The sequence below is a fragment of the Podarcis cretensis genome (genome assembly GCF_951804945.1).
Source record: "Podarcis cretensis genome assembly, chromosome: 16".
Classification (NCBI taxonomy): Eukaryota; Metazoa; Chordata; class Lepidosauria; order Squamata; family Lacertidae; genus Podarcis; species Podarcis cretensis.
In genome coordinates, this window is record NC_137186.1 from 14,896,048 (window position 1) to 14,916,329 (window position 20,282).

General features: G+C 49.6%; 2 protein-coding genes and 1 long non-coding RNA gene across 12 annotated transcripts in view; 2 read left to right on the top strand and 1 right to left on the bottom strand.

The window, feature by feature from the left end:
- TSGA10IP (testis specific 10 interacting protein) lies at window positions 1-14,354 on the top strand. Of its 2 annotated transcripts, XM_079957573.1 has the most exons (8): window positions 1-213; window positions 3,401-3,562; window positions 5,715-6,447; window positions 7,745-7,964; window positions 9,153-9,320; window positions 10,751-10,850; window positions 11,509-11,633; window positions 14,167-14,354. In XM_079957573.1, exons 1-8 carry the CDS (start codon window positions 64-66, stop codon window positions 14,210-14,212), a joined length of 1,704 nt encoding a protein of 567 aa, XP_079813699.1. In that variant the 5' UTR covers window positions 1-63; the 3' UTR covers window positions 14,213-14,354. The 2 variants fall into 2 exon arrangements, with proteins under 2 accessions (XP_079813699.1, XP_079813700.1); XM_079957574.1 differs by lacking the exon at window positions 11,509-11,633 and having other exon boundaries at window positions 14,167-14,246.
- LOC307205375 lies at window positions 6,821-17,213 on the bottom strand. The gene is made up of 3 exons (XR_013833987.1): window positions 17,089-17,213; window positions 16,478-16,516; window positions 6,821-7,522 (listed from the first exon to the last, which is right to left on the bottom strand). It is a non-coding gene; the product is annotated as an uncharacterized lncRNA (long non-coding RNA).
- CATSPER1 (cation channel sperm associated 1) overlaps window positions 15,012-20,282 on the top strand; it is a 14,723-nt gene continuing 9,452 nt past the window's right edge. For 3 of the 9 annotated variants that reach the window (XM_079957600.1, XM_079957603.1, XM_079957605.1), the window contains exon 1: window positions 17,239-17,692. In XM_079957600.1, coding sequence (XP_079813726.1) covers window positions 17,392-17,692 — 301 coding nt within the window. In that variant the 5' untranslated portion in view covers window positions 17,239-17,391. The other 6 variants (XM_079957604.1, XM_079957606.1, XM_079957609.1 and 3 more) reach the window with 6 other exon arrangements.

The following is a 20,282-nucleotide window of genomic DNA, read 5'->3' on the forward strand; positions in this document are numbered from 1 at the left end:
GTAGGCCGGTTGCTGTGGTAACTGAAAAGCTGATGCGTCCCCTTCCATGTTGTCGTGGGCACCATGTTGAACCCTCATCGCCACTCAGTGCTAACCAATGCCTGTGTCAAGCCCTCAGTGGACCCCATTAACCGGATCGCCGGCACCATCTATGAGCCAAAGGGGCGGGTGCGGCTTTTGGGCCTGATCTCAGAGAGCTCCCCTCCACAGCAGGTAGCTTGGAGAGGGCAATGGGGGTTTCTTGCTCCCATAAGCGGAGGCCATACTTCACACACACAACAAGATTAGCACTGTTTTAATATGCTCCTTCCTTAGGCACTGTACAGACAAAGAGGTGAAGTCACGGTTTCTCCATCCAGTGATATTTGGTGTGAGGAAAATTTGGCCTTCCGTGGTTAAACTACAACATCCATCAGCCCTAGCAAGCATGGCCAATGGCCTGGGATTATAGATGTTTTAGTTCAGCAATATCAGCATGGCCAAAATGCTTCTGTGCCCCTCATATACTTTCCAAGCGTGTTTCCCTTGCTACTGAGGGTGGGTGGTCTGCCTCACAGGGACGTGTAAGCCTTTGAAAACCAGAGAGAAGTATTGTGAATGTGTCCACCAAGGCCACACCAACTGCCAGGTGCGGCCATGCCACTGGCATGCAGCCCCCAGACACCCACCCACCCGGCCCTTGGAATAATAATAATAATAATAATAATAATAATAATAATAATTTTTATTTATATCCCGCCCTCCCCAGCCGAAGCCGGGCTCAGGGCGGCTAACAACACTAAAACAGTACAACATTATAAAAATTAATTAAAATCAAAATTGATGGCAACCATAAACTAAAGTTTTGTAAAGATTGCCAAAGGAGGGAGTCAGGCTGCGCCCTGACCAAAGGCCGGGTGGAACTGCTCTGTCTTGCAGGCCCTGCGGAAAGATGTCAAGTCCTGCAGGACCCTTGTCTCTTGTGACAGAGCGTTCCACCAGGTTGGAGCCACAGCCGAAAAAGCCCTGGCTCTAGTTGAGGCCAGCCTAACCTCTCTGTGGCCTGGGACCTTCAAGGTGTTTTTATTTGAAGACCGTAAGTTCCTCTGTGGGGCATACCAGGAGAGGCGGTCCCGTAGGTACGAGGGCCCTAGGCCGTATAGGGCTTTGAAGGTTAAAACCAGCACCTTAAATCTGATCCTGTACTCCACCGGGAGCCAGTGCAGCTGGTATAGCACCGGATGAATGTGATCTCTAAGCGAAGACCCCGTAAGGAGTCTCGCTGCGGCATTCTGCACCCGCTGGAGTCTCTGGGTCAGTCTCAAGGGCAGCCCCACGTAGAGCGAGTTACAATAATCCAGTCTGGAGGTGACCGTCACGTGGATCACAGTGGCTAGGTCAGGGCAAGAGAGGTAAGGAGCCAACTGCTTAGCTTGGGGGAGATGAAAAAATGCCGCCTTTGTTATAGCTGCAATCTGCGCCTCCATGGAGAGGGAGGAATCGAAGATTACACCCAAACTCTTAACGGACGGTGCTGGCACTAATTGCACCCCCGCAAGAGATGGGAGTTGCCCCCTCAGTCCCATGTCGTCCCGTCCCAGCCAGAGGACCTCTGTCTTCGAAGGATTTAACTTCAACCGGCTCCCACGTAACCATCCAGCCACAGCCTCCAAGCATCTGATCAGTGTGTCTGGGGCCGAGTCAGGGTGGCCGTCCATCAACAGATAGAGTTGGGTGTCATCAGCATACTGATGGCAGCCCAGCCCAAAACTCCGGACAAGCTGGGCGAGGGGGCGCATAAAGATGTTAAAAAGCATCGGGGAGAGTATCGCACCCTGGGGCACACCATACACCAAGGAGTGGCGGGATGACAATTCCCCCCCAAGCGCCACCCTCTGTCCCCGACCAGAGAGAAACGAGTGCAGCCATTGAAGGACTGTGCCCTGGATCCCCACGTCGGCAAGGCGGTGGTCCAGGAGTTCGTGATCAACCATGTCGAAGGCTGCTGACAGGTCTAGAAGAATCAGCAGCCCCGACCCGCCTCGATCCAACTGCCTGCGGAGATCATCTGTTAGGGCGACCAGAGCCATCTCGGTCCCATGACCAGCGCGGAAGCCGAACTGGAATGGATCTAGAGCCGATGTTTCATCCAGAAACCTACCAAGCTGTTCAGCAACCGCTCTCTCAATCACCTTACCCAGGAATGGAAGATTCAAAACCGGGCGGTAGATCTAAGGGAAGTCAGAGGATTGCCTGCTCCTAGCCAGAGAGTGATGGGGCCCAGGTGAATGATGGGAAATTCTCAGTGAGTCTCAGTCGGTCATTGTTCCCCTTGGACTTGATCTCGTAACTTGTACCAGAAGTTGTATGGCGGGGAGGGAAAGGGTGCAGAATGCAAGTGAACACGCATGCCTAAATATCTCTATTTTTAAGCCTCCGTTTCACAGTGTGCCAGTCTGTAAATTGCACAGTTCAAAGCAAAAGCACGATGCACATTGCTTAATTTACTTTGAAATGTGGTAAGGCAGTTCCTGATGCAATTAGGTCTTGCTGAATTTGTCAGCTTACCAGTTCCCAAAAGGAGGGGCACTAAAAAGTTGTAACATGACTTGGGAATTCAAAATATATTGCTTGGTTATATTGATTTAATTTAGTTTGGATTGGTACGTAAAATGTGTGCAAAATTGCATAGAAATCATGACAAATGATTGCCAAGTCCTTGAAGTTGTATATTATATATTAATACTGTTTTTATTTATTATTATTATCATTTAGCATGACTGACATTTTCAGAAGGTAAAATTAAAATTCATTGGTTTTCCTAAAGCAATTTATTCTTTGCTTCTTGGTAAGTCTACATTTTATGAAGAAGCAAAGAATAAATTGCTTTAGGGAGACCAATGAATTTTACTTTCTTTTGTGTTGTCCAGTCACAAAAATAATAGCAGATTTGAATTCGTCACACCCAAAAAGGTATTTTTAAGGCTCCTCACTGAAGAAGTTAACAAAAAGTAAGCTTCACTCTGTAAAAGGATACATCCTACTGCTGTATTTAGGAGGCCTCATTGTGCTGAGTGGGGTCCTGCGCTTCTGCCCCAAAGTCCTGCCCGGATGGTACCACTAGAATCACTGCAGTCATCCCAGTGGTAAAACTGCCACTGGAAAAACACTGTGTTTTACCAGTGTTTCCTGGCTCCTAGGATTTTGGGTGGGCCCTCAGGCATGACATTCTTGGCTCCCCACCCTAACCTGGAAGAGCAAACTGGGGGATCTCTTATGTCCCAACCGATCTTCTCTGTGCAAAGTGGAAAGTGTGGTTTGGTTTAGACGGTGGGCCCTCTGCTGGGCTCAGGGTCCTGGTGCCCAAATGCATGTCTCTGGAGCCAGCCTTGGTGCTATAAAATATCTCTGTGTGACTCAGGAGGACTACCTGGATGCTGGTGATGGGATGCTGATCTGCATGAAGCGGGCAAAGAAGAGAGGCCCTCACCCCGCAAGGAGGCCCTGCTGGGAGCCTGAGGAAACAGTCCCAAATGCCAACAGCATCTCAGACATAGACCCAGAGCAAGAACTGAGCAGGCAAGTTGTTGCCGTGGGCTTTAGGGGGGTCCCATCCACAGCACACATTTAAAGTATTCCTATACTCCTGTAAGGGATGATCTAAACCACTGAACCTCTTGGGCTTGCCGATCAGAAGGTCGGCGGTTCGAATCCCCGTGATGGGGTGAGCTCCCATTGCTCAGTCCTAGCTCCTGCAACCTAGCAGTTCAAAAGCACGTCAAAGTGCAAGTAGATAAATAGGTACCGCTCCGGCAGGAAGGTAAACGCCGTTTCCGTGCGCTGCTCTGGCGTCGGTGTTCCGTTGCGCCAGAAGCGGCTTAGTCATGCTGGCCACATGACCTGGAAAAACTGTCTGTGGACAAATGCCGGCTCCCTCAGCCTGTAAAGCGACTTGAGCACCACAACCCCAGAGTCATCTGCAACTGGACTTAACGGTCAGGGGTCCCTTTATGTTTTTATACTACTGTAACAATTGTGGCTTCCCCCAAAGAATCTCGCAACTGTAGTTTGTGAAGGGTGATGTGAGGGGTCTTCTAACAACTCTCAGCGCCTTTAATAAGCTACAGTTCCCAGGATTCTTTGGAGGAATCCTAAGTAAGGAATCCTATGTAAGGAATCAGGTGCATTCAAGGGAAATGCACCTGATTCAGAGCAGGATCTGTTTGTGCTTATCATTTTAAAATAAACAACCTGCCCAGTCTGAGGTCTTACAGAGTGGTCAAGTTTTGAAAGGAGCATTTTTACAATTTACACAGTTCCAAGATGGAGTTAACTCTTTATTAGCAAAAACATGATCCCCCAAGACTTGGGGTTGCATGTCAGGCCTAATAGAGCAGCACATTCCCAGTGGTCTTCCTCCGTGAAAACCAGTTGCCGAGATTATGCCTCCTCACAGCCTTCCCTTCCACCGCAGGGCTTTTTCCAAGCAATCTGAGACTGCGGCTGCAGGCAGCCAGCCTACCTCTCCTCCGCCCTTTTCATGCCTCTCTGGGTTCTGGGAAACAAGTGGGGAAGGGAGATTGTCGCATCAGGAAGGGGACACAGCTGTGATACTTCTTCAGCAGGACTCATCTCTGTCCCTTCACCTCCCTCCTCTCCTGCTTCAGCTTCTTCCTCTGATGCTGGACTTCTCTCTGCCACAGACTCTCCCTGCTCACTAAGCCCTGTTACCTCTCCAGCTTCCGGGAAACTCTTCTTTCCAGTCCTCTCCCTCCAACCACTCAACATCGTCCCATCATCGCCCCACAGGCTGTGAGACTTCTTCTCTGAGTGGTTCCCCTGCTGGTTCTTTCCACCATTCCTCTGCACCCAACCAGTCCATGACATAGAATAGCAGAATTGTAGAGTTGGAAGGGACCCTGAGGGTCATCTAGTCCAACCCCCTGCAACGCAGGAATATGCTTCTGTCCAATACGGAGATCGAACTAGCATCCTTAGCATTATCAGCACCATGCTTCAACCAACTGAGCTATCCAGGTTCACGAGTGAAATGTGCATCGGATGCTGTAATTGTACTGCAGTTCTTTAAAATTCTCTTTGCCACTGAGCCAAAGCCCTTCAATAGCACCTGCCTCCATAGTTGTGTCACACACCCACTGGTGTGATTGGAAAGTAGCAGGATTTGCCCCCCCCCCAAGAGAATGCCAGTAAAAAACCAGTTGCGATTCTGTGTGCCGTTTTACAGTGGAGGAGCAATAAATGGATAGCACTAAAACGGGTCAGCAAACTTTTTCAGCAAGGGACCGGTCCACTGTCTCTCAGACCTTGTGGGGGGCCGGTCTATATTTTTTTTGGGGGGGGGGATGAATGAATTCCTATGCCCCAAAAATAATCCGGAGATGCATTTTAAATAAAAGCACACATTTTACTCATGTAAAAACACCAGGCAGGCCCCACAAATAACCCAGCAATGCATTTAAAATAAAAGGATACATTCTACTCATGTACAGTAAAAACATGCTGATTCCCAGACCGTCTGTGGGCCGGATTCAGAAGGTGATTGGGCCAGATCCGGCCCCTGGGCCTTAGTTTGCCTACCCATGCACTAAACGCTGCTGGTCTGGAAGTGTTTTGATTATCCAAATCAAAGTTGGGAAGGAGGGTTCCAAAACTGGGAGTTGGGGAGACCAGGTTTGTGTCCAATCTGAGTGTTGCTGCTCCCCCCCCCCAGGCAGCACCCAGTACCTCCCACTCCAGATGTCAGCAATGCCTCACCAAGCCCTACACCAGTTCCTGCATCTGCCAAGCAATCTCGACCGGGTTCCTTTCCCTTCCACTGGATGTGGGAGAGCATCTCTGTCAACGGCCAGGCCATGTACCAAGACCGGCTCCTGGAGAAACCCAAGAAGAAGAGGTCCCCTCAGACTTCTGTCACCACCTTCCGTGAGCCTCCATGCACACCAGAGCCAGGGAACCTGAGAGCCGGCAGCCCTAAAGGAGGCCATTGCTCAAAAGACCCCAAGCCCTCGAATGGTGTCCCTGAGGATCCCTGGCCCACGTGCCAGAAGTGCCACCGCCAAGTGGGCCTGGCCCCCGGGAGCTCCCTCTTGCCTCTCTACTGGAAGATGGACTCCCGGCAGGAGGCTCGGAAATGGCAGATGCGCCAAGAGCGCCACCGCTGGCTGCAGCTCACCCAGGAGCTCCTGAGCCTGGAGGATCAGGGCCCCAGGAGCAACAAGCGCTTCTCGCTCAAGCGGCTGGAAGAGAAACTCCGAGCGGAGCTCCTCTGCCTGGCCACAGAGCCCGAGGAGCCTGCTCCCCAGAGGGAGGCCAGGAGAGCCAAAGGCCGGGCCCAGACCGACAGGGAAGAGCAGCTGACCTTCCAGCCCACCATCAACCGCAGGATCCCCAATTTCAAGAGTCTCCAGAGGCGCTTCCAAGAGCAACTGGAGCAGAGGAAGGATCAAGGTGGGGAGCAGTCATGCATTGATAACGGGCAAGGGAGGGGGGCATAAGGTCAACATTAAGGATGGTATCCAACTAAGTCCAACTCAGTTGGTCAAGTGAGTTGTTGTTGTTGCTATTGTTGTTGTTATAAGGGGGAAAAACCTGCTCCTTTTCCCTTATGAGGTATTCCAGAGCCCATATAGAGTCCTTAAGTGGGTTCCCTATTAGTAGGAGAAATAACAGTCAACTAGGCAGTATTTCCCAACCTTGGGCCTCCAGCTGTTTTTGGACTACAACTCCCATCATCCCTAGCTAGCAAGACCAGTGGTCAAGGATGATGGCAATTGTAGTTCAAAAACAGCTGGAGGCCCAAGGTTGGGAAACACTAAACTAGAGTAAATTGAAAAGCAAAGCGGCTAGCAAGCCTGATCTTTATTCAGGGAACTGTTGCAACAGGGTCCCCACTTACCACACGCAGGAGGGAGGAGAACTCTGAACAATGGTGCGCAAGCCCATATATATACTTTTGAAAATGCCTACCCTGTAGACCAAAATCTCCCCCCAAACATCATACATACATCACAGAAGGAGGCGGTCTACAACAGAGGAGGCGGTCTACAGCAGAAATCCTGTTTGCCAGGATACCTGATAATGGTCACTGATTGCATTACCTGGGCAGCCTGGCCATTCTTTTGTCATATTTAATACTTTAGTTCCTAAATCCGGGTCACAGGCTCCCCCTATTCATACACAAATGCGCCCTTAAAACAGGATTTGCAAGCAAAAAGACAGTGGGAAGGCTTTCCCCATTTGCCTCCTTTACTGCAGAGGAATATTTGAGGTCATTGAGAGATTCAAAATGGCTTCAAGATTGTTCTCCTATACCGTTTCAGACACATGGTTCATGTAATTAGATATGTGTGCATTTATGAACATTTATTCTGTATTTGAGACCTTAAAATTCTTATAACATTATTATTACTATTATTACATTTATAACCTGCCTTTCCCCCTAATGTGTGCTGGCCTCTCTTTCTTTTCTCTCTTCCCCATTCTCTGTTTTCCTTTCTTTGCTTTTTCTCCTTTTTTCTACAGACTGGATTATAAGAGCAATCATTGTCATTTAAAGTTTACTCGTAATCCGGTGTATCCTTGTAAACGGTCCAGTTCCTGTTTGGATGTTTGTTTCTATTGCTGTTGTCGTAGTTTCAATAAAAAATATTTTAAATTAATCAGTTAATATGCTGCGAAGTGACGATATGTGGGCAGGTGGGTTGGGACGGGTCACATTAATGCCTCTTTGCTCTCCTCCACCCAGCAAAGCTGACCATCTGTAAGCCTTTCCGACTTCACTCCACGGGCAGCACCCAGCAATTCTCTGGAGAAGAGGACAAGCAGGACCCAGAAGACCCGTATTACGAGGTCCGGCGGTTGTATGGGGTTCACTGGAGGGCCCATTCTTGCCCGGACTTTGGTCCCCCCATGGTTGCTCCAGTGATGCACACCAAGACCTCTGACAAGCGGCAAGAGGCCAACAGGTAAGCAGGGCACCTGGGGAGGGGGCGTGGCGGTTCCAAAGTCTTTGTGCTATGATTTCCCGCAGTCCAATGAGAAAGGCCAGGGGGTTTCTTGGTGGTAGGTTGCAAAATTTTCAGCTAAACATTAAAACAAAGAACCCCAAAAGCTGACAGTTGCTAAGTGAAAGCTAGGGATGGAGGAGAAATTAAATTCATTTTGTGTTTAAAGAGGAACCTAATTCGCCATTTCTGAAAGAGGAAACAACATTCCCCGCCCCCCCGCCCCCCGCCTTTGAAATACTCACTTCCCTAAATTTTGCAATTCACTTCTGCAGCTAAGTAATGTGTAGAGAAATGCACACACTAACATACAGTGTACATAAAAATGTCCATCTTAGTGAAAATAAGACAAAAATGTGATTTATTGGGGAGAATTGCTTTGCAAAAATGCATATATTAAGCAAAACTGCAAGTAGGTACAATTGTACCTCAGACGTCAAACGCCTTGCGAGTCAAATGTTTTGGCTCCCAAACCCGGCTTGGCAAACCTGGAAGTGAGTATTCTGGATTGTGAACGTTTTTTGGAACCCAAACGTCCAACGCAGATTCCGATTGGCTGCGCCTTGGTTTCTAAATATTTTGGAAGTCGAATAGACTTCTGGAACGGATTCCGTTCAACTTCCGAGGTACGACTGTATGTCTATATTAAGGGGGGAAATCATACTAAAATGCTGGTGAATCTTCACCTTTTTTAAAACAAAAATCACAAACTGATGTGGAAAAGTGGAGAACGGAACTTCAGGTAGGAAAAATGAGAGACTGCAATGGACAGAATTGCTCATCCTTGAGACACCGTGTTTACCGAGTGTTCATTCATCCAGTCTTTACTGATATGATTATACCACAGTCAGCATGCATCCAGCACGGCACTCATCCCAGTTTGCTTGCAGAGCATTACACATCTTCATTATTCGTTGCCCTCACCCTTTGCAATCCATTTCCCCATCGCTTTCCTCCCACCGCTAAAAAGTCGGCCTCTTTATTAAAAGTGGCTTTGCTGCACTCGGGTGACAGAGCCCTTCAATCCCCTTTAGCCAACCTACATTCCTGGCCTCCTGCACTTGAACACAACGCCAGCCTGCCTGGAGGACCCCTTCACCCTCACCTCCAGAGGTTTCCCCATGCCTGAGGTTGGCCTCTTTTTGTTAGGATGCTCTTGCTGGAGTGGGAGAGGCAGGAACGGAAGGAGAAGCGGCGAGCCGAGCTGCGCAGGGCGAAGGAGCAGCAAGTGCAGCGGGAAGTGGCCAAGTGCTTGGCGACGTACCAGACCATGGACCACCCCTCCGTGTCATTGCAGAGAAAACGGGAGATGCTCAGGTAACGTGCTTGAGGTTTCTGCAAAGTCCCTCTGGGCTGTGGGGAAGAACAGGGGCTGCATGTGCACCATACCTTGAAAGTGCGCGACTGTTAAGGATAGTAGGAAAGGATATATTGATTAAATATGATCCTTCCACGCTAGTGAGTCATGTAGCAGAGCAGATTCCCCCAATACAGCAGTAAGCTAGTTTGCAGATTCGTTTGACTCTCTTTTGTTAAGCAATCTAGTCTCGCTTGCCCAGATTGGATTATTCCTGGCAAGTCCCCTTCGATCTCTCTTAAAAGAATCAAAACACAAGAGTCTTAAAAGTAACAAGATGTTTACTCACATTCAGTTCACAGTATAATCCCTGAAGGCAGGCTGTATCTTGTAATTACAGAACAAAGTGTGAGCTCATCCCATATGGAGACTGAGCCCATGTGCTGCTGGCTGAGAGCCAGCAGACAGCAAAATACATTAAGAGAAGAAAATGGCGTCAAGAGAAAGATGGCTGCGTGACTCGACCATTTTATGGAGTCAGCCAGGGTTATGCCCACCTGTCTGGTCACATGCAGGGGGAGGACGCTTCAGACCTGTGGAACAGGAAGTTATACTGGCTGGCGTAACATCCCCTTGCCTGTGTCCACTCTAGGGAAACAAGGAATGTTGTATTTGACTGCTCCAGTGGATTATATCCCACAGAAAGCACATTCAGAACACATTCACTGTCCCCAAAGAACCCTGGGAACTGTAGCTTACCCCTCACAGAGCTACAGTGCCCAGGATTCTTGAGGCGGGCGGATGTGCTTTAAAGGTGTACACAGCCCGTTTTCTGGCTTGCGCTCGGCTGCCAACTAGGGTTGTATCGAGGACTGCCAAAATTATTACCCAGCGATCTTCATAAGGCTGGAAGGAGCAATTCTGCTCTTGAGCATGACAGAGGTTTCTGGGAAGATTATGGGTTGTTCAAGGGCACGTTCCTGCCAGAGGAAGTTACTTAAGGAGGGCAATAGAGGAGAGCTGAGGGGTGTGGCTTGGGTGAGGGGTGTGGCCTCGGGAGAATTCCAAGGGCCAGGCAGAAAAGCCTGGAGGGCCGCATTCCTGGATTATTCTTCCTGGCAACAGCTTCCTCCTCCTTTCTGCAGCTACCTGACTTTTAAAATCTAGAGATGCCATTGGGGAGGATCGAACCTGGGTTGCCCAGACAGCTCAGTTGGTAGAGCATCGGATTTATAATCTGAGGGTCATGGGTTCAAGCCCAAAAGATTCATGCATTGCAGGGGGCTGGCCTAGATGACTCTCACGGTCCATTCCAACTCTATGATTCACACAAAGCAGGTGTTCTACTTACCTACAGGGGAAGCTGGCCTGGTTATTTACAGGTTGGGGTAGAGGGATCAGAAGAGGAACAATGCAGCAAAGGCCTACCAACTCTCCCTTTGGTGTGCAGGAGGCAGGAGAAGCAGCGCATGGAAGAGTACACATTGCAGCTGCAGGAGATGCAAGACCGCGTGGAGAGCAGACCTTTCTTGTTTGAGAGAGTCATGCAGGTGAAACGGGGGCCAGGGGGCTGGGGGGGAGGGGAGGGGAAGCAATGGGTTATATAGCATAGCAGCTTGAATATCCGGTTCAGTGCAAGGAGACACAAGTTTGAGTTGTCCACTCGGCCTTGATTTATCAATGTGGAAAACCTCTAAGCAAAATAATAATTCTAAAAATGTTATTCCAAGCACTGATCTCAGGGTTCCCGGGAACAGTATCTTTCAGCCCTACGTAAGCAGGAATGTTCTTAGACTGGAACACCTCGCCACGGAGGGCATTTCACAAACAGGAGCTGCCACCGAAAAGGCCCTGCCGCAGATCAGCGCCAACAAGGCCTCATCTGCTTCGCTGTGTTTGTTGCCATGGGCACCTTTGGGAGGATGAGCTGGCTATAAACAGAACAAATGTCAATGGGCAGGGACTTCCAGAGGGTAGGTGCTGGCCACACTGAAATATCACTTCCTTGCAAGGCGATCCGTTGCCTCCTGGCCTTTACCTGTAAAGGAGAAGACTTGCTGCCTTTGTTCTGGCAGAGCCAGCAAAATGGCAGCAGAGATAGCGAGAGAGCACAGCGTGTGGCAATAGGGCCATTTGTATGGGTTTTTTAAAAAAACTACGCTGCCTTTGGCCTGTCTGCGTCTCCACTCAAGCCTCTCTCCCTGCCAGGCCAACGCCCGCCAGGCTGTGGAGCGCCGTTTCTCCCAGGTCCTGGCCGCGCTGGGGATCGACGAAGAAATGCTGTGGAAGCATGCGGTGCGGCAATCTGCTCGCAAGTCCTCGGGCAAAGCCATGTAAGGAAGGTTGAGAGGAAGAGGGTGGCTGGCTGGAGGCCTTCTCCTTCGTCCCCTGAGTGAAAACAGATATTTCCCCCTTGTTCATTTGGAAATCATTATGGACACGGGGTCTTTTCTGCATGCCAAGCAAGGCCTCTAGCCCTGTGTTAGGATCATAGAATTGTAGAATTGGTAGGGATCGCGAGGGTCATCTAGGGCAACCCCCTGCAGTGCAGCTGTTCCCTAAAGAAGAGGAGCTTATGCACCCAGGATGGCTTGCTGGGACTCCCTAGCGCAGCCGATCCCAGGCAGGCTCACCGTCAGTGCACCCCGCTTGCAAAGAAAGAATCGGGAGCTCCATTTAATCTCCAGGTTGTTTATTGGGCAGCAAGAGAGAGCAGAATGCAAAGCAATGGCTTCAAGTTACAAGGAAGGAGATTCCAACTAAACCTCTAGAAGAACTTTCTTATAGGGAGAGCTGTTTGACAGCGGAATGGACTCCCCTGGAAGGTGGTGGGCTCTCCTCCATCGGAGGTTTTTAAACGGAGGCTCGATTGTCAGGGATTCTTTAGCTGCCACTCCTGCATTGTAGGGGGCTGGACTACAAGATCCTTGGGGTCCCATCCAACTCTACAGTTCTGTGATTCTATGAAATGCTGGTGTGCCCACTGGGGCTGATGTCAATTGCAAGCTATTGGTTTACTGTATTTTTTGCTCCATAAGACACACTTTCCCCCTCCTAAAAAAGTAAGGGGAAATGTGTGTGCATCTTATGGAGCGAATGCAGGCTGCGCAGCTATCGCTGAAGCCAGCACAGCAAGAGGGAGAGCTGCGCAGCGCCTCTTGGTCTGCTGGCTTCCCAGCGAAGCAGGATGAGGGACGGAAGGGGCTCCATAAGGGCTAACTTCTGTCCCTCATCCTGCTTCGCTGGGAAGGCAGCACAACAAGAGGTGCTGTGCAGCTCTCCCTCTTGCTGTGCTGGCTTTAGAGGTAGCTGCGCAGCTTGCTCTGACTTTTCAGGGAGGTGGGAGAAGGGACGGAGGGCAGCCCATCAGTCCCTTCTCCCACCTCCCGGAAAATCCAGCAAGAGCCGCTCTATCTTTAAAGAGCTGCACCGAGCGAGCGTGTCTGCGGCTCTTGCTGGCTTTTCTTGTTTTCCTCCTCTAAAAACTAGGTGCCTCTTATAGTCGGGTGCGTCTTACTGAGCAAAATATACGTATATATTTTACATGGGCCTGTGTCCTGTAAAGGCCCAGAGGATTACGGAGAGAAGACAGTGGGGTGGCTGCTGCCCCAGCTTTTGCTTTGCAGCACACATGCCATGTAAATGAAACAAGGGGTAAGGCAGAGGGTTCCTTGCCTGCTGCCACCTGAAAAGCTTATTTGGGTGGCCTGGGTACAGTGGCGTAGTGAGGGTTGCCAGCGCCTGGGGGCTGTACAGAGTGGAGTTGGGAGGGAGGGAAACAGACAGAGTACTACACATGCACATTCAACTGCCTAAGGGCATCTGCATCACCCAGGAGATCACAGCTGCAGAGATAAGAAGAGTCGCTCCTTGTCTGGAGAGATTATTTCCTGGTTCACATGGAGTAGCTGTTTTCAGTGGTGCCGGGTGTCAGAAGTGTGCAGCTATACTGAGGCAGCACCGGGTGTTGACATTTGGCACCCATAACAATTTTGCGCCCAGGGCAACTGCCACTGTGTCGCCACCCCCCACCCCACGCTACGCCACTGCCTGGGTGGGACACAAGGGGTGTGCAGGCATGGGGGGTGGATTTGTGTGTGTGCATGCATGGAGCTCCCTGGAAAGCCCTTCTTTCAGGAGGCCATGTGTCCTGCTTTGCAGAGGACAGCCCTCTCTTCTCTCTGTTGGAAAGGCTGCACGGTCGATGTCTCGATTAAAAACAGTCCATGCTTTAAGCCAAGGTTGGTTTAAAAAGCTGGGGCCTTGAAAGGTTGCCCATCAAACATTAGTACCTGGACAGCAGTTCTGGCCTTTCTATATACAGTAAACCCTCGGGTTACATTACTCTTGAGTAACATAAACTTCGGGTTGCGAAAGCAGCAAACTCAGAAATATTTTTCCGGGTTTCGCCACTCGCGCATGCGCAGAAGTGCTCTATCGCGCTGTGCATGTGCGCAAAAGCAGTGCCTCTGGATATGGGTTTTTAGGGGTGTGCACAAACCCCCGGAATGAATTAAATTTGTATCCAGAGGGTCCACTGTAGTCAGCATCTGGTTGGCCATTGTGAGCACAGAGTGTTGGGTTAGATGGGCCATTGGCCTGATCCAGCAGCTGGCCCTTTTTATTCTCATGAGCAGGCACACAGTTCACCTGCCCGCTGTCCTATTCCCCACTATGGCGAGGTGTATTGTGCTTCTGTTCACACTACAGAAATTATTTCTGCATGCGAGTTGTTACCTACAAAATTAGCAGATGCAAATTTTATGTGCATCAGCACCCTCTTTCATCTTGGTTTTTTTTTAATTTTTTGGCAATGCACACCTGATGCCTTGTCCAGGACCTTCTCAGACCTGTGTTGTGTTTCAGGCGTAGGAGGACAGAATCTCCGGAAGATCTCCCAGAATCCACCTGAAAGCAAAGCCTGGCAGGCAGGAAGAAAGAGAGAGAGAGAGAGAGAGAGAGAGAGAGAGAGGGAATCTTGCAGCCAGATGTGCACCTACTGGACCTGTAGTCACGAAGCACCTAGAAATAAAACTAGCTTTGGAGACGAGAAAGACTCAGCCTGCTCTATGAGGGGGTTGACCTGGGCAGTTGAAAATGGCGCTTGGTGGTGATGAAAGGTGGGGAATCCTTTTCAGCTCGAGGATCACTTTCCCTTCTAGGTAGCATTCCAGGGGCCACATGCCTGTGGTAAGTAGGGCCAGGGGCAAAAGTGGATGGAGCACTCATGCCAGAATGAAAGCCGCTTGTGTTTTGTCTCGCGAGATCACAAAACGAGGGTCATTTAGTTTCGTCCTCACACGCAGGCGCAACAGCTTGGGACCAAAAATGCAGCATCCCAATTTTGATCCCCATTATGTTGGAGGGTGTGAGTACAGTACTGTGTTGCCAACCAGTTTCTGGAACTTTCCCCGCCTTCTTGTAGAGTTTGGATTTCATATCCCGCTTTATCACTACCCGAAGGAGTCTCAAAGCGGCTAACATTCTCCTTTCCCTTCCTCCCCCACAACAAACACTCTGTGAGGTGAGTAGGGCTGAGAGACTTCAGAGATGTGTGACCAGCCCAAGATCACCCAGCAGCTGCCTGTGGAGGAGCAGATACGCGAACCCGGTTCACCAGATTACGAGTCCACCGCTCTTAACCACTACACCACACTGGCATTGGTTTGCCTTTCTGTTATTGGTTATGATTCCCTACATGGTCAGTTTGGAAAAAAAAGGTAAATATAAAATGTGGAGAGGGGCAGGGGATCTGTGGCCTGGGCCTTAGGCTCCATAGACTGTCTGCTAACACCACTGCCTCTGACTGCCTTGGCATCCTTTGCCTTGCCTCACGATGGCATCACAAAGAGCTGCCAAGGCTCCCCATTCGGAAGCCTGGGGCCTTCCGTGTTCCAGGTTCGCCACAGCCCAGACTGGAGAAGCCGACAGGGAGGACATTTCTAGGCCGGCGCGTCTGAGCCACGAGGGCTCCTTCAATTCGCCACCATGAATTACCTCACCGTGCCTGCCATGTCCTCTGTGCCTCAGATGGAGAAAATGCTGCAAGTCCCAACCCAGGAGCAAGGCCAAGCCCAGGCTGCAGGCGCCGGAATGCCTGGGACTTCCAGCCTTGGGCCTGGGTATTCACTCTCACCCCACCCAGAGCCTTCCACGGTCCTGGCCGTCACCTCCATGTCGCCCTTCATGAAAGGGTCCAGGAGATTCAGCAGGAGCAGCAGGAGCAGCAGGAGGTCAATGCAAGGATCCAAAACCGTACACACAGGAACGAGAGTCAAAAGTGAGGGGGCAATTCCAGGGGTGCATTTAGACTTAATGTTAGTGTGGCGGGCCTCCCCACCTGACCCATTTTTTGACAGCCAAGTGTATTATTACTTAACTTCCTTCAAAATGGGGGGAGCCAGCATTGCTGCTTTTTCTAGGATCTGCTTTATACTGAATTGGACCACTGGACAGGGAGCCCAGGGCTGTCTGCATCAGGAGTGGGGAGCCTTTTCTAGTCAGGGCCCCAAATCCTTAGCTCCCCAAACCCTGGCAGGCCAGCTGGAGGAGCCACCTGTCAGTCACCTGGCATCCCTATGATGTCAGGCAATGCCATGCTTTGAAGCAGTGGTGCCAACTTGAATAACATATTTGGGGGCAGATAAACCCTGCGCCCAATCTTAGCCATAGGGGTACCTAGTGCTGATGAAGGGTTATTGCCCCACCCTTCACCCCACTTTTTATCCCCAAAAACAGCTCTGTGAGGTTGACCGGTTTCAGAAACTGCGACTGGTCCAGGGCTACTCTGAATTCTTAAAGCTAAAAAGGGACTTGGAGCCAACTCTCCCCAAGCCCAAGTTTGTAGGCATCACACCAAAGCAACAGCAGCTGGCTTCAAAATTATGCATTTGCCTGCTTGAGCATATTTTTAGGACCTGCCTTATTTCTGTGACATTATTATTATTATTATTATTATTATTATTATTATTATTATTATTATTATACCGCCCTATACCCAGAGGTCTCACGGCAGTAAATTGCTTTTCAATATTGCAATTTACCTGCCCTGGTACCTTGGGGTAAAAGGTGGATTAACAACCACCACCACCATTCCTTTTTTTCTGTGGGTACTCAAAGGTATGCAGTATTGGCACCTTCCCCCCCCCCCCCCAAATATTTAAAGTGTGGCACTTACTGTAACAACTTCATTGTGTGTACCGACACCTTTCCTTCCCTAAAAAAAAATCAAAAAACACTGACAACAACAAGAACAATAATCATAGGTGGGGAGCTTTACCCTCCAAGTCATCTGAATTAAGCACTCCTGGTTTAATTCTAAAATATGGTAAGTAGCCAGGAGCCGCTTCCTCTCTTGTCCTAGCAGAGCTCTAGGACTTACTCCAGTCTCAAGGGCTGTAAGAAACAACGTTGAAGGTTTGTGCCCAATCCCAGCTCTCTTGCCCTCCAGCAACCCTGTTACAAATTCCTTGCAAAATGAAGTCCAAACGTGGCTTTTATTAGGTGGGTGGGGTGCACAAAGGGACATGCGCCCCTAGGAGTTGCCGACGCCTCTGCTTTGAAGCCCCCATTTTCACAAAACAAAAAAACTAGCGTCTCTTGGCCTTCTGTTCACACGCACGTGTGAGAATTCAGGACCAAAAAAAATGGAGCGTCCCAATCTGGGTCTCCAGCATGTTGGAAGATTATGAGTACAGTACTGTGTTGCCAACCAGTTTCTAGAAGCAAATCAAACACTTTTTGCAAAGGGATTGGTTTGCTTTTCTATTATTGGTTCTGGTTTCTTACATGGTATCTGTCCGGACGTAGAAAAGGTCAGTTGGGAAAAAAGGTAAAAAATAAAATGTGGAGAGGGGCAGGGCCTGGGCCTTAGGCTCCATAGACTGACTGCTAACACCACTGCCTCTGACTGCCTTGGCATCCTTTGCCTTGCCTCACAATGGCATCACAAAGAGCTGCCAAGGCTCCCCATTTGGAAGCCTGGGGCCTTCCGTGTTCCAGGTTCGCCACAGCCCAGACGGGAGAAGCCGACTGGAAGGACATTTCTAGGCAGGCGCGTCTGAGCCACGAGGGCTCCTTCAGTTCGCCACCATGGATCACCGGTACCTCACCGTGCCCGCCATGTCCTCTGTGCCTCAGATGGAGAAAATGCTGCAAGTCCCAACCCAGGAGCAAGGCCAAGCCCAGGCTGCAGGCACAGGAATGCTTGGGACTTCCAGCCTTGGGCCTGGGTATTCACCCTCAGCCCACCCAGAGCCTTCCATGGTCCTGGCCGTCACCTCCATATCGCCCTCCTTGAGAGGGTCTAGAAAACACCCGAGAAGATTCAGCAATCAGAGCAGCAGGTCGAGGAGAAGTTCCAAGAATGCGCCTGGAGGGATAAGAGTCAAAAGTGAGGGGGCGATTCCAGGGGTGCAGTTTGACTTTACATAGGTGCAGCAGACCTTCCCACCTCCCGGACCATTTTTAGATGGCCATGTGCTTTATACCGAACCGGACCCCTGGCCATCGAGCTCAGGGCTGTCTCTGTCAGGAGCGGGGAGCCTTTTCTAGTCAGAGCTCCAGATCCTTAGCTCCCAAAAACCCTGGCAGGACGGTTGGAGGGGAAGTTTACATGGAGATCGGTCTGTTGGCAGAGTAGCTAAATTGCCGCTAGGAAGCCAAATCATGTGCAAGACTGACTCTTTTATTGAAATTAAAACAAGGTTTAAAATTTTCAAAGCTTTCACTTGCAGAACACGTAGCTAAAGAAGAATATATTTACATTCACATGCTTATCCAAGCATGGGACTTGTTTTGTCCTCTTACCGTATTTATTCAAGTCTAATGCGCCATCGAATCTAATGTGCACCTCAGTTTTCAGAACCTTGAAACCAAATGTGGATGGATGGATGGATGGATGGATGGATGGATGGATATATCTGTCTGTCTGTCTGTCTGTCTGTCTATCTGTCTATCTGTCTATCTATCTATCTATCTATTGGTGAATGTAAATGTGCCATTGAATCTAACATGCACCTTAGTATTCGCAACATAATTTGGCCAAAAAAGTGAACATTAGATTCAAGTAAATACGGTAGTTGAAGATTCTTCCATAAACATTCAAACTAACTCTGTCTTTCTGTCTTTCCAGTCCTTGCACTCAGCCTTCTGTACATTACCCAGCTAAGCCATGCAGCTCCTTCCAAGAGGTTTCCACTTTTCTCTTCTAGCAGACTTCTCCTTACTGCTTCTTTGGGAGAACATCAGATTCTGTACTTCTTTTTGACACATACATTCAGAGAGAAACATTAGCACTCTTCCCCTCTATTGCATATCAGACCCTCCAAGTGTCCCTATTTTCCAGGGACAGCCCTGGATTAACAGAAGCCATCCCGGTTTCAAATTTGATCCTGGAATGTCCTCATTTCCTTCGGACGTCCCTATTTTCACTGGAGAAATGTTGGAGGGTATGGAGTTATGCAACCTCCCAAGCCAAGGAGGTAAATAACTACGCAACCTTTAGAAGACTTCTGAAGGCAGCCCTGCATAGGGAAGTTTTTAAATGTTCAATATTTTATTATGTTTTTATATATGTTGGAAGCCGCCTAGAATGGTAGGGGCAACCCAGGCAGACGGGTGGGGTATAATAATAATAGGATGTCCCGATTTTCATCAGAGAAATGTTGGAGGGTGTGTTGCATTTAGAGAGTTCTCTCTTTTCTTCAGTGTTCATGGAGATGCAGCCATTACAGTCAAGTCAGTCACACACACAAAACAAAATGGAGAATGTAAGATGTCTCCCATGTGAACAGAATTAACCAATCACATGAGAGTTACTGGGAAACATTCCAGAATTAAACACACATTCATACATTTAAGCATTCCCAATTTCAGTAAATTAAATCACTGTACTTAACATGGTTTCCTCTGGAGGAGGAGGAGCTCAGCCTAATTCCAGGAATGATTACTGTACTTGGAACTGTGGGACTTAGTCCCCAACATGGGTGCTGTAGGGAGGTATGTAAGAAGGGATTTATTTCTTTCCCACCCATAATTTGTTACATTCAGTGGGAAAGCTCAGTTGGTATAATAATTGTCAGAGCTGCCCGAGGTCCCAGCTCACAAAGGACCAACGCCAGTCCGTTGTTATATATAAAAGTGTTTATTGAAGTGCAGTTTCGATTTCAAAGCCGCGGCGCGCAGCTCTACGTCTTAAACTCTAGACCGCTGAAGCTCCGTCTGAATCTCCTCCCCCCAGACACCAGTTTAAGACTCTAGCCTTGCTCCACCTCTTCCTTTGCTCTTTCCTCCTCTGGGTCCGCCTGTCCGCTGGGGTCTTGCCCTTTCTAGACTCTTCTGACGCTGAATCCCCTGAGTCTTCCCCCTGCCTCCGGCGGGCTTTAGGACCTGGTTCCCAATCCGGGTTTTCTGCCTGTACATTTGAACTTGGCGCGCGCGCCCAGCCGGCAACCTTCCTCCTGACCGTTACACTGCTCCTGTCACTGCTTCCCCCTTCGGAGAGGCTAGCTGGACCTGACTTCCCCTCCGTTCCCTCATTCTGCGATGGAGGCGTGGCCAGCCCTGATTCATCTTCTCTCCCTGCTGGAGGAGAAGCTGGCCCTGATACATGGGACTCTTCCCCCCCACTACACTCTGGTGGAGGAGCTGGTCCTGATCTCCCGCTGCTGCTTTGGGAGTCCCCGCTGGCCCCTTGCTTCTGGTGTGTCCCCCCTTGCCCTGGCCATCGGCACCCCCCTCTGGGAATCTTCTGATTCGCTGGAGAAGCTCATGGAATCTCTCAGGCCACTTTCATACTCCCCTACGCTGCCCTCAGATTCTTCCCCTTCGCTCTCCATTTCCTCTCTCCCCTGTGCCTCTGTTCCTGAGCCCCTGACAACAACAACAACAACAACAACAATAATAATAATTTATTATTTATACCCCGCCCATCTGGCTGGGTTTCCCCAGCTACTCTGGGCGGCTTCCAACAAAATATTAAA